Source organism: Oculina patagonica, chromosome 13 (genome assembly GCF_052425735.1).
Source record: "Oculina patagonica isolate OP01 chromosome 13, crgOcupat, whole genome shotgun sequence".
In the NCBI taxonomy this organism is placed as follows: domain Eukaryota; kingdom Metazoa; phylum Cnidaria; class Anthozoa; order Scleractinia; family Oculinidae; genus Oculina; species Oculina patagonica.
Window position 1 is genome coordinate 13,599,746 of NC_135770.1, and position 14,284 is coordinate 13,614,029.

General features: G+C 35.4%; 1 protein-coding gene across 1 annotated transcript; it reads right to left on the reverse strand.

Annotated features, from left to right (window-relative positions):
• Window positions 1–48: 48 nt before the first annotated feature.
• LOC144635995 (MAPK/MAK/MRK overlapping kinase-like) lies at window positions 49–13,274 on the reverse strand. Its single transcript, XM_078495131.1, has 15 exons — window positions 13,108–13,274; window positions 12,855–12,969; window positions 12,578–12,667; window positions 11,049–11,119; window positions 10,819–10,897; window positions 10,372–10,420; window positions 10,031–10,116; window positions 9,422–9,514; window positions 8,615–8,716; window positions 7,977–8,111; window positions 7,829–7,876; window positions 7,276–7,369; window positions 6,981–7,025; window positions 2,608–2,811; window positions 49–1,899 (listed from the first exon to the last, which is right to left on the reverse strand). The coding sequence occupies exons 1-15, from the start codon at window positions 13,112–13,114 to the stop codon at window positions 1,819–1,821; spliced, it is 1,299 nt and encodes a 432-aa protein (XP_078351257.1). The 5' UTR covers window positions 13,115–13,274; the 3' UTR covers window positions 49–1,818.
• Between the last annotated feature and the right edge of the window lie 1,010 nt (window positions 13,275–14,284).

A 14,284-nucleotide genomic window follows, 5' to 3' on the forward strand; every position in this document is an offset into this window, starting at 1 on the left:
AAGAGTCAACATGTTTTTAACCCAGTGACTGCAGTCAGGATACACACATTATGATACACACATTTTATTTCTTCATTCATAATCACACTATTGCTGCAGCTCTTCATTCACAAACATCTTGGATTCATTAAATTCAAAAAATACTTCTACTATTATCTAATTATTAACTAAAATGTTCCAGAACAAAGTTCTCATATTTTTTTTCAATAACTACCAGCTCTAAACACTGCTATGACAACCTGAAACCAGTTTGAACTACCTGTGGAATGTTATTGCAAAATCACTTTTTCAGCGACTTTGTAACGTTTTTTAAGGCTGGTTTTCATATGTCGGCAAAACCCCAGATGATCGGGGATTTTACCGTTTCCCGACCATCCCAGATTTTGCCGTATATCGGGAAAATCTGGGATCAGAGTCGCCTTGATCGGCAATAACAGACGCCATTTTTAGTTGTGAGGGGCGGTGAGAGACTGGAGCTAAGCAATTTAAAGATTGGTAACGAGCTAAAACTATCGCCGACGTCCCCGACACTAAGAATTGGAGTTTTCATATATCTTGAACGATCGCCGACCATCGCAGAAATCTGGGACCCGTCGGGAAAATAGAAACGCTCCCGATTCTCCAGATTTGTCCCCGTCCATCCCAGACGATCGGGGATATTTACGATTTCAAGTTTTCATTAGTCGGCAAAGTCTGGGACAGTCGGGAAACAGTGAAATCCCCGATCGTCTGGGATTTTCGCGACATATGAAAACCAGGCTTTAGTGTTACTTGTATAACAATGTTGTAAGTTAATAAAGGCAGAACTGACATACAGGGAATAAAACATATATTAGGTTTTAATCTCAGTTACAAGATTGCACGACTAAAAATGTGGTTTCCTTTCTTAAGAGTTAATCTGAAATAATTCCTGCAAAGTAGCTTTAGAACGCAAGTATTTGTAGGCGAATTCTAAAAAAACAAAATTATATAGTAAAAATAATTAAATAACTTCCTTGTTACAAATTAAAAGTTAAGAGCTGACAGCTGTAATTTTTTTCATCATTTCAAACTCATTTCTTGGTAAAATTACTACCCAACATTTTTATGTCAAAAAAATATTTCCTCCTTTATAAAAATATCTTATGTACAATATTCATTTAAAAAGGTTCCTTGTTTTTTTTCTCCTTAAAATAAATAGTTCTGCACGTCTTGAGGAAAAAAATGGGAAACTAAAATTGTCTTCAGACAGACATCCATGATAAAAAAACTGCACCAGAGGATGATTTTTTGCAATTTGACATTGTTTTCACCAAAACAACAGAGAAATACTGAAAATTTTTATGGTACACTATGCATGACAAATACTAAGTCCAACTGAATTGATGAAATACAGTTTTGCCTAGCAACACAATGGACAAGAAAACTAAATCAATAGCACCCTGATTTTCCTGTTTTTGTTGTTGTTTTTTTTTTTTTTTGATAAGACAGGATATGTCTGTATCTTGACTCAAGTCCATGCTGTTGCAATGTGCAGCTAGACTATGTAGGATATGTACATAAATGCTTTTAATTTCCTTACTAGTCTTCAAGACCAAATGTGACGCTGATTGCTTGTGAATGGTTAGAGGACTGGTCTATTTGGACGAGCTATGAGATTCACTGGAGGATGAGTGAATGAATGGCATGCTCCTTCATTGGCTGAGAGGTGTGCAGAATATCCAAATGACTCCAACATGTCAATATGACAGTCTGCAGTCGTATTATATGTACAACCAGGCCCATCAGTACTGTGAACCACAGTGACATGAATACTTCCACACACAGCTGTGAACGTTGTCAGAAACCATGAGCACCACCTCGTTTTGAGTTATCAATGGCTGGTAATTTGTAATGTGCAAACTTCTGGCTTGTTTGGTTCTGCACAAAAGAAAATGTTTATTTTTTAGTATATTTTATGGTATAATGGTAAAGCATTATAATATGCTATAAACTTGATTTCATACTTCTCTTCAAATGATGTGTTAAGAATAATGAGGCTTGGCTGACCTGTGACCTCTACCACTTACTAAACTTTTCCAGCCACCTTAAATTTTCAAAATATTAAGGTGGCTCTGAACCCCTCTGATAAAATTTCTTTAAACTTTGCCAAAAGTGGCATCGTGACTGATGCCAATCATAACTCAACAAAAAAATGGGGGTCACTGAGTTCATTTTTGAGTTATTAGCACTGAAAGCTAAACTTAAGGGTGCTTTAACAGGTTATACTGTAGCCATGGTAGCCACTAATGTCACGAAAATGATCACAACTTGTTGATCATACCATTACTGTAATAACAACTGAAAAAGAGTGGTAGTACTGAATCATCAAAGTATATGATCAAGGAAATACTGAAAACCGTGATCAGCCACCTTGTAAAAAGGTTTCCTTAATTGTTCTATTCTGTTTTCTTTCAACCTTCTGTTTTTGTTTCTTGACAACTTTGAACATCTCATTCACTAGCATTTATACCACCAAATTTCACAGACATAATTATGAATAAATATTTCATATGAATTATACAGTTTAATACTTGTTTGTCATAAAAAGAACAAATAGTACGGACAATAAAATACACATACATGTACCTTGACTTTATTTTTTTCTTGGTGAATAATGGAAGGAAATGATGTAGGAAAGGTTGTGGTTTGTATTGTAGTTGCAACTGGTATCTTGGGTAGAGTTGTGCCATATGTACTGTGTTTGTATCCAACACCTAGAGACGGTAATGATGCCTGTTGATGTGTAACGTCACTTGCTAAGTTGATTCCTTCGTCTTTTGGTAGAAAAGACTGCAAGAAAAAAATGCATTGCCATATCAATAAATTAAAGCATGACAATCAGCTGCCTATCCTTGATTTAATGTTCCCAAAACCTTTTGAGCTCCAAACTTTATATTATTTATTACTGTCTGTTCACACTGTATATGCTTCAAAGATAAGCTCTCTTATAGCTTGAAAAAGTAAAAGAAACAAAAAAAAAACATTTCAGAAGTCCATGTGTATCAGCATTTTTCCCCTCTTAGTGAGCCATCTTGCCATTATTTTAAGTATTCGGTGTTTCACTACACTATGCGTGTAGTGTTTCATCATTACACGCATAGTGGCCATCTCTTTACATCAATCTTTTGTTATTGTCTTTTGGCATGCTGTTTGAAATGAGCCAACTCAAACCAATGCATACTGTTTGGTGTTTGTTTCATGCAAATGAGCTCACACATACAGAAGGTCATGGTAGTGGGCTGTGATTTTTGGATGTCAATCCACTTTTTACGACTGAATTTATTCAGGAGTATTGTGGGTAGCCATGGTTGGTCGGTTTTCGGTTGGTCCATCATCTGTAAACTTCTCATTGCAACTCCGCTGACCAGCAGATATACTTGTAGAAATAGTGTAGCAAGGCGGCCGTATAAAAGCGGCCGTTAAATTTAAAGGGGTTTACAAGAAAAACCAGAAGCAAAGAAACAAAATATGGCTGACAATTACGTGAAGAATTAAGTAATCGACCGCCAAAAAAGTGAACATTGAGAGCCAGTAATCTGCATTAATCGATCGATGACTTTCGTGTCTATCTTTCGAGCTAGCGTAGTACATGTAGTCGAATGTAGAAGCATTCGAAAACTAAATCGGGTTTCACATAAGCTTCATAAGCGATGGATCTATCTAGAAACGAGAGCGTTGGCTAAAATCGAGTGCGTAGCTGCTTGTTCCCAAGAAAAGGAAAAGCTTTTCCGATGAAACAGCGCAATATTACATTTGTACCTGAATCAGTCTATTATATTTTTTTACAGCGTTATTACTTAACAGCCTACATGTAAATTATTCTGCAATGCATACCTACGGAGCGAAATAATAAACAAACCATTTTAGTGCTACGGGTTAAAAAAAGAAAAAAAAAGGAAAAAAGAAAAAAACTCTCTCCTCTGGGATTCGAACTCGCGACCTCTCGATCCGCAGTCAGATGGCTACCCGACTGCGCTACTTATGCGCACTTAGTCACGTGAGACGAAAATATCTTATATCAATGTAATATACCTTTTTAGCTTGATACGTCATACATTGATCACGTGGTCTGAAATGGGTAAACAAACACGCGTTTCCCCGAAGTGAAGTATTGTGCGTGGATTTCGATGTGGAGTATTTATACTCCCGTGTGTATAACTGCTTTACTATCTCTACTAACGAAGAGATATCTTTCCATAGTTTTCCCAGCGATAAAAAACTCGTCAAGGTAAGAGAAATTTAATCGCTAAAATGCGATCCCAACTACGCTTTGCCTACAATTTACGGCAACATTATTGATGAACTTGAAACATTCATTTACTAGACTGACGAGCTTGTTACATTGTCGCTTTAATGTATGGATTTCAAGAATTAGAAGAGATCCTAAGAACGATTTCAAGGTATTAGCTTATACCAAAGTTTGTTTGGAGCATTAATTCCAACAGGAGAATTTTGTGTGCTTTGACACAAGTTCAAGAGGGACTGAAACCAATTCGCTTGCCCATCAGTTTGCAGCTGAACGAAAATACCTCCTGAGCGGTTGCTTTCAGAGAAGAAAAAACAGATAGAAGAGCTAAATGCTGTCCTTGACGTAAAGCTAATTGAAACGGCTTCAGAGGGTGAAGGCTAATTCGATCTAACTGCTTTTCGAGCGCTACTCAAGAAAATCTGCGAGCACAGATTTTCTAAAAGTGTTTTTTTTTTTGTACCGGTATTATAATATTATAACATTAGATTGCACTAAAATAAAAATCCAGTGCCCATTGACTTGTATACTTAAATCACAAAGTTACTCAAATTACAAATCCATCACTGAATACTTTGAAATCTCTTGTGGGAGTTGATTTAAAGGGAGGTATTATGTTTGTTTACAGCTGAACACAGATTTACAGGGTTCATAACCTTTTTCACAAACAATTTTCTAGGACTTTTCCAGGACTCAGATTGATCTGTCCAGGACTCTAAAATCTAAAATTCACATTAACCTTTCACTCCCAAGATCTCAATATTATTTATCCTTACTGTCTTCCATACATTTCTTATGATGCAAGTTCTAAGAATTCAGTTGTTACTTGAGTTTAACAGATTTTCAAAACATTCCAGGACCAGTTGTCTTCCAGGGCCCGTAAGTTTAAATATCTGATAAACAAATTCTCACAAGGAGTGGATTTCTTGAGGTACTTTCAGGAAATAAAAAAGTATCCAAGCTTAATGCTTGTGAGAGTATCGTGGCAGATTGAGGCTTTGATATTGAAGAAGAGTAAAGAAAGTTGAAATTCAACTGAACGTCCCTCCCTTCCCTTTATTTTTAATACCCGACTAGTACGACCAATAATTTCATTGGGTACCATCAATCAAGTCTGGACAGTTTGTTGCTTATTTTCAAACCTCATTCATCCCAATTTAACTGATGAGTGTAACAGCTGTTCAGGAACCATGTGTGTGTAACATTTCTACTTTAAGAATATTTTTACAAGTAAAAATTTGCCTCATTGTTCCGTCTTTTGAGGTACAAAACTATTGTTTTTTTGTTTTTTTTGTTTTTTTTTGGGGGGGGGGGGAATCTGTCTGACTGTCATGTACAACCTTGTAACTACTCAGCTTGATTAGTGGGTAGTTTTTTGCCTATTTTAGTTAATTTATTTTACGCTATAATTATTTTTGTTCATTTTGGCAAAATAAAATGGTTGTTATTGTTGTTGTCATGTCATGTTAATTTAGGCAGAAGGGTCCTTTCCTCAGGCATCATAAAGTTTGCAAGTGACAGGAAGTAATTTAAGTGTGTGAGCCATGTCAAATGAAGCTTTCAGATTTCATGGCTGGCTCTGGGTTAATGCTATCCCCTCTTTGTTTATGCCATTCGTGAGGAACACTAGTGCAGGTTTTTATTTACTGGAATGTACTTGATCCTTAAAAAACACCAGTGGTTCAGCAAATACAAAAGGCCCAAAACATGATTGAAGTGCCCTCCACTCCTACGACAAGAGAGTATACAAATTAAAAAAAAATTCACCACCAAATGATTGTAAAAGTTAGCAATACAGATGAATAGACCACATAACACAAACAGGTTTTTCTGTAGCCAGTTTATTATTCCAGGCATGAAATACAAGGCAGTTAGCGCGCGTGGTTGTAAGAACTTACCCAGCTTAACAAAATTAAGAACATTTTGCTTCTGTAACAGTTCCTCTTCTCTTGTCACTTTTCAATTTAAAATTTATTGAGAGGGAATCCCTGCTTTTCTTTTGGCTCCGGAAACAGCAGACTTTTACAAAACACGATCCATGATTGTCTTCTTTCACAAAAACATTGTGTATGTAATTTTCTGTAAAGCATTTATAGCCTTTTTTCCGCAGTCTCCTTTTCTCCACAGCCTGTTAGGTTGCTTTGCAATAGTAATTGAAGATACTTTAGGGACGTTTTTTAATTTAATATTTTGGCCAGTGCGACTCTAACACAACAACCGAATCCGCCATTTTGAATGTTTTGTTTACCCATTTCAAACCACGTGACCAGCTAGCTAAAAAGGTCTATTGACATTCCGCCGTTTATCTGTTATCATGTGTATCAAAGGAATGTTTGAATCACCTGCTGCTCATCGCGACATCACTCGCGACCTCTCGATCCGTAGTCAGATGCCTACCCGACTGCGCTACTTATGCGCACTTAGTCACGTGAGACGAAAATATCTTATATCAATGTAATTGACATTCCGCCGTTTTTCTGTTATCATGTGCATCAAGGGAATGTTTGAATCACCTGCTGCTCATAAATTTTCAAGGCATGAAAACTAAACTTTTAAACTTGGCAAAAAAATTCAGTCGTGGCTCGAAGAGCTCTTTGATTTGTTTAGCATCTCAAAAGATGGAAATCGAGAGATAGCAGCTATGCACATAACACTGAAAGTGGGTGTAAACATGCCCAGTTAAGACACATGCATGATAGCTTATGAAGTGTACCTCAGTTGGTGAGCGTGCCTGGTGTCTGCCAATCACATGTTTCCTCTGAAATTACAAAACAATCTTTTAAAAAAAGTAAAACTTTTATACTAAGCATGCTGAAAGACGTCTGATTAATGTCTCAATGTTATCACTCCATGTTACAAGTATCTCCAAAAAGAACTGACAGATTATATCAAAATAAGCCACGTCAATTGCTCATTTTATCCACTCATTTTGTCCAATGTCTGCATTTTTGTATCACTGTATTTGAGACAGACAAGAAAGAATACGGCGACAAGGCAAGTACAATTACCTTCTTTTTTACCATCCTGTGTGGCTTAGAAATAACTGATGCCTCAGAAGGTGACGACATCCTCGTATTGGCAGCTTGCCGCTTGTCTAACTCTCTGAAAATCAAAACAGAACCAATGGCTATCTTGTGTATAAACATGCACAGGCCAAAAACACTTCAACCACGTTGCATACAGCAATGTACAAGAAACTAATCCTAATTTTTTTTTCATAATTTAAAACCAATACCCTCACTAAGTGCTTTCTTAGCACTAAACATAATAATAATAGTTTAATTCTTAAAAGTGCATTACATGCCAATCTAAATGCTCTAGAGAACATCACAATCTATATGTGTACAACAACTTGAACCACAGTATTAAATAATTAAGAAAGTGTATGTCTTGCATCTCAATCATCAGTGCTTTAATAATTTAGGATGTTCCTTACACAAGATAAACCCATATTTGTGTACATACAATAGGTGCTTATTATGCACAAAAGCAGAATTGAAATATTTTCACCCATGTATTCTGTCATCGTTACTTATTTATTTGTTTTGCCAGTACACATACCTAAGTTGTCTAAAGTAAGGATGTCTCAGGGCTTGCTTGGCTGATATTCTACAACAGAACATAAAATATGTTAAACAATAATTTTGCAAAGATTGTACATTTAAATCAATTTATAGGGAATACCAGACCATTCTGGGGCACTACTCACCTTTCGTCAGGATCATAAGCACACATAAGTTCAATAAGTTCAATGCACTCCTGTGACACATGATCATGTGGAAGCAGTTTGCTGATTCCAGTCCCTGTTTTTGGTGGGAAGTTGAAATTCATGCTGCGTGATTTACTGCAAGACAGAAGCAATAAAATAAGATAAAACTACATGTACCTAATAAATAATGAAACTATCTGTGATCCATTTGCAATCCATAATTTTGATTGGCTATATCACAATTGACTACTTCTCAATAGTCAATGCTTGAATGCATGCCCTCATAAAAAGTGTTGAAATATTACACCTAAAAGATATTTTTTTTGTGTGTAATACAACAAATAAAGTGTCTCCTAATACAATTTATATATTACAAATTATATAGACTATCAACTTGCTTTTGTTTTCTACAAGTGGTAGCCAACTCGGCAATGCCTAATGTTCTGCGTTATAGTACCCATACCATTAACTATTGTTTTATGTAAATCAATGTCTAATTGGTAACAATCGCTGCTGACTTGAATTGTCATAAAACTGTAGAGAACATATTTTCATTGCTATTATAAAACACAGAAATCAACAAACAAACTTAAAGAATAACACTCCAAATTACAGTTTACCATATTAGTAAAACTCACTTTTGTAACTTTTTAAGAATGTTTGGTGATGGTGTTCCAAGAACATCATGGATCTTGGCAATCTGATCAACTTCATTAGAACCAGGAAACAGAGGATGTAAGCTGTTAAAAATAATAATAAAATCATGAGTCACCAACCACATGCTAATGAAACAATCATAAAAATATGACATTAACCTTTCTTGAAAGTGTTATATGCATAATCGAACCAGACCTTTGGCATAGACGAGGCAAGGTCTTGTCGCTAGGGGGTTCTGGGGGCATGCCCTCCAGGAAGTTTTGAAATCTAGAAGCTCAAAACTCTTTCAGAGACATTTTTAGAGCTCACTAAAGATAAAAGGTTTGTACCTTACATTTTATGGTGTTTTACTGTGTGGCAATTAGCAAGGCAAATCCCTTTTTGATAACTTAAAACAGCTTCAAGTTGTGGCCACTGAATAAAATTTATTTACAGTCACCAGTTTAACTTCATAACCATTCGGGCGAAATGTTGTCTGACACTTTTTCAAACTTTGAATTTTGATAAGCAACCATGCATTGTTTGATACCGAATTAGAGCATGTTTTGTCATCTCATCACATGTTCATTCTTAGATGCAACCGACAGTAATATTTCAATTGATCAAATGGCCACCACAAAATTAACTACAAAATAATGTGATTTGTTGTTTTTATCATGGGAAAATAAAGCATTATTTGATCATAAATGCACACACGTATACTGCAAGTTCAATGTATCAGAACTGTCTCTCTGCATTTTGATTAAACATTTTTACTGTAAGTTACCCTTTAAAACTGTAATATTTACCTTAGCACTTCAAAGAACACACATCCTACACTCCACATGTCCATCTTGTGTGTATAATAACCATCAGTCAACAAACATTCAGGTGCACGATACCTGCAAACACAACAGCAAGGCAGCATTTGGTTTACGGCTGGACTCTTGCAATAGCACTTATACAGCACATCCAACACCCATAAAAGAACAATATACTCATAACAAACATCATGTCTGCCTTAATTAGATAGGTTTAGGTGTACAGCCTACCAATCACAATGTGCAATGGCAACACTTTATTTAAGTTCACTGACAAAAAGCTGTCTTAAATGACACCCTCTCTCCCCCCTAAACCCCTGCAAATAAATATCACAGTTTTTCAGTGTACTTCAAAGGAAGTGAGTCCTTTTCTTTTAAAACTGTATAGACAGCTCACTCAGTGTTTTGGTAGACAAGTTCAACAGAGAGTCACTACAGTAAAAGTATATTAAAACATTCTCTCATATTGATAATGCAATGTTAAATGTATCATTCGTAACAATAGCACTGAGTATGTCACCATACTTGTGATGAGGAGGAAGATGGGAGGAAAAGGAGCAGGATGGGTGGTAGAAGGAGGGGGGAGGACCAGCTTACCATCTTGTTGATATGTACTCTGTGTAAGGCTGTTTTGAATAAACACTACGACATGATCCAAAGTCTGCAAGTTTTACAACATCATCCTGAAATAAAACCATTTTAATCCATACAGTCAAATTCTCGTAGCAAGTCCTTTGGTTGACTTTGTATTTCAAAAGTGTTTGGGCTTACATAATAACTGCGGAATGGACACTGCATCTAAAATACTTGTATCTGCTCCTAACATATTTTTAGTTGCAAAGTTCCTTCCATAGTTTTGTTAGTGCATGCAACCATTTTGATTTTACTAAATATTCAATTTAGATATCAATCTTCACAGCAGCCACTGATAATCTTACCTTGATTAAAATATTTTCTGGCTTGACATCTCTATGAAATATTCCATTCCTGCATTAAATAAAAGAAAATTCATTTCATGAATGTTAATAACACATTTATCAATTGAAATTACTTTTTAATTACGTTTTATACTGTTTTATTTATTTACCAACTCTATTTAGTAGAGTACAAAAAATATGTCCGGCCCTTTGCCCACTTAGGGCTTATGGCCATAAGTCAAGTAAGTCACAAAAAATATGTAATTGGTATGTCCAATATAATAATTTACGTCAATTGGTAATTTTGTACTTTTGGAGACTCATTTAACATATAATTTATCATCCTCCTTTATTCTGCTTGAGTATGATTTTTTGATAAGAAAATACTGGATAAAAATATCTTACTAGCTGTACCCATTTTCTGTTGTATAGACTTACTTTACTAACACTATTAATAAAGAAGCTTACCTATGCATATGATCGATAGATTTACACAGCTGGTACATATAGTTCTTAACTTTAGCTTCAGGTAAGTAGTGTCGTCGTCCTAAAAGTAACATAACAGCATAGAAGATATTGTAAGGCTGAAATACAATTTTTTATTTTGTTTACTAGTAATTTAACTTTCTGTAAGAGATTGATTAAGGTACGAGCATGATATATAGTAAGCATAAAACAATTTTAGTGCTATTCCGTACCTCGTATCATTTCATACAAGTTCATGTCCATCAGCTCACATATCAATGCCAAAGCTCCATTTTTCTTGTCACTTAAAATTCAAATACAATCAACTGGTTAGCAATTTAAAGTTGGCTGTAATATTGTCCTATTAGGATGTGGACAGGTCGCTACAATGTAAAACGGAGATAAAAATAATATCTGTAGATGATAGTGGCAAATCTGTTCTAAAACAAATAAAAAAAATTGCAAAGTTTCAAAAAATGTGGACTTGTTAAAACCTTGCAAGCTGTTGTTTAAATTACATAGTATTTTATTATTGGGAAAATGTAATTGTGAATTGCAAAGATATTCTACACATCTTTAATGATTGTTTAAACATTCAACGTTAACTAGCTATCCTATACGGGAACATCCATCAAGGTATTCTGTAACTTAGAAATTTACAAATGACATAATTTGCTTTTATTATTAGCTTGTAGAATTTGTACTGTTTTCTGTACAAATGTTTCAGATGATGTTAACAAAAATTAATCTAATAATACTAGGTTCACACTTGCAAACTTCTGTACTTACAGAAATGTCTGTCAGAAATTCAGTCAACAAACTATGCAGCAATATTTATAGTTTATTTTAAACTATGCTCTATTTAAACAGAAAGCTTTTATACATGTTGGAACTCTGGTTTGAACTGAAAGGTGTGACAGCTGTTAATCTAGGAGTGTCATGTCTAAATAAAAGTCAAAGTAAAAATAAATATATATTTAGCAATTTTTTTGTTGTTTGAAATTATGATCAATGTTTCAAAATATGGCACATATAGCCAAATTAAATGATTTCGTTTTATCTGATTTGCAACAAGAAATATAGGCTTTTTACATTTAAAACAGCATTTTTTTTAATCTGAATGGAGGAATAAAAATGTATTGTTGATATTGCTGAGCATTCTATTGTTTGCAAAAGATTAACCAACCAATGAAAAAGGAAGAAGTCCCAAGGTGATATCAATTAGTGTCCATTACATTTGACAACAGCCACGAATAAGATAAGCTAGCCGGCTGTTGCCTATCTTATGAATATCCCAAGACTGTAACTACAACAATCAAAATAATCATGTTTTTGATTTCTTTGGGGCTATAAGTGCAAATGAATATTTGTAAGACCTTTTAATCAAGAGTATTGCACCACAGATCACATAACAAAAGATAAGAGCAATCGTTTATATAGTCTCAGATATTCGACGTTTTGTTTTTCCGGCTTTTGCGTCCGGGAAAACAGCACTGCATGCAAGCTTTAATAAATGAAATAAATGTTCAGATATTATGCAGCCACACGTATTAACAATGTACAATTTGCTGCTGGACACTATGTAGTAAGTTGATTTGTTTTGAGTTGTGTTCAATTTCTCTTTGATAATTCAGTCCGGGATCACTAAAGGTACACTTTGTAACCCCGTGATCAAAGACGAATCAAAAGCTTGCTTTTTTCTAGCTCTCCCGTTCAAAACTCGAGTAATTTAGTATGTTTACAGCAACAGATATTTACTTACAAGATAATCTCCTTGAGTTCAACTACATTTCCATGGGGACTTAGACGTCTCATGGCTTGGATTTCTCTCAGGTTGTTCACTTGATCAATGCTTTAAAAACAAAGATAAAATGTTCTCCTGTAAGATTACTACAAAATTTAATCTGACATTTGCTACATTCAACTGAAAACACACCCAATAAAAATAACTTATAAAAGGACTTTACAAAAACAAAATTCAGTGTTTTAGGCGATGCATGCGGGTGACCGCGGTAGGAGTCACACAAATCTAATTTCACCTTTCATAGCGTTGTTTCATCTTCTTGCAAGCAAAGTAAGTCCCATCTCGAATGTCCTGAACTTTTAGGACTTCCGAGAAGGTACCTTCTCCCTTTTTCCCGAGGATACGGTACTCTGTAGAAAGAGAACAAGACCATATTAGAAATTATAGGAAACTAAACAACGCGCGCTAATTTGGAACGCGATCAAGGAAGGTGTCATGTCCGAACGCTCTTGCACGTGAATCAAGTTCTATCCCTTTAGTTCACTTACTTTGCATCGCCTTCCCCTTTCCGTGAATCTACAGAGTCATTGCTTACGAAAAAGACGTGAATATCGCATCTAAAAACCTTAAAAGACAGGCGTAAAATACGATAAAAGCTATCACATCAATTTAGAAAACGCCGATAATGGCCCAGCAGCTAATTGTTTGTTCTTCGCCAGTGAGTTTGCGTATTACGTCGTTGCTATAGAAACAACAGTAAACGACGGGCGCACGTAAATAGATTTTTATCGGGCGTCATGGTCGTCAAAAAAGGCAAAATAAAAATAAATATACCAAATAACAAATAACAGATAGGCTGTAGCAAGGATGGGAGATGTTGATAAGCGTCTTCTCCCTAAAAAGGTTAAAATGTTTAATCGATTGTCCGACTGCTTACAGTTATCAGACGTTCAATCCTCCCGTTTTTGTATTTAATCAAAAAAAATAATTATTCACAATCATTCCCAGACACGATAAAATATAATCCATATAACTGGATTTGCCTGCTGCCAATAAAACTTCACCTGTACACTGTTTGAACAAGCTTGACCGGGAGAGAATATGATAGTAGAGCAACTAGGGATTTGGCTTAGGAAAACGAATTGAACTACAATAATTGTTTTCATAGGCTTATTCCCCAGTTGCTCTTCTCTTCTGAACTGGGGAATAATGGCCTCGTTCTTCAAAAATGGAAAAGACTCTGGAATAGAATGACAGATTTTGGCAATCTGCTCAGAAACAAAGATCAGTCTGAAATAGAGTGTGGAAAATGTTATAGTTTGGCCTGATAAAACAAAAACTTTACTACTAGTAAAGGCTAGGCAAAACGAGGAAACATGTTTACAGACTGAATGTTTCCCAGTTTTGCAGTACAGGAAGCATTGCTTCCAGCGTCAATTTTTGTGGGGAATAGCTAGGGTACCGCCTCTGGAATGTAGCCAAAAACATTCAATCTATACCACCAATGCCCTCACTAGCGATAACCCAAAGAAATCCTTGGGAAATTACGACGGCGAAGCCGAAGACAAGGTAAAGTAAAAATTAGTTTATACTCGCTATTAAGAAGATTTACTAACTGGAATACCAAGTAATATGTTAAAAAAGCTGTCGATTACGTCGAAAACAGGTGAAGCAGAGATTCAAATAAATTCTCCGCTTCCTGTTTTCCTCGGCTCGCACTCGTAA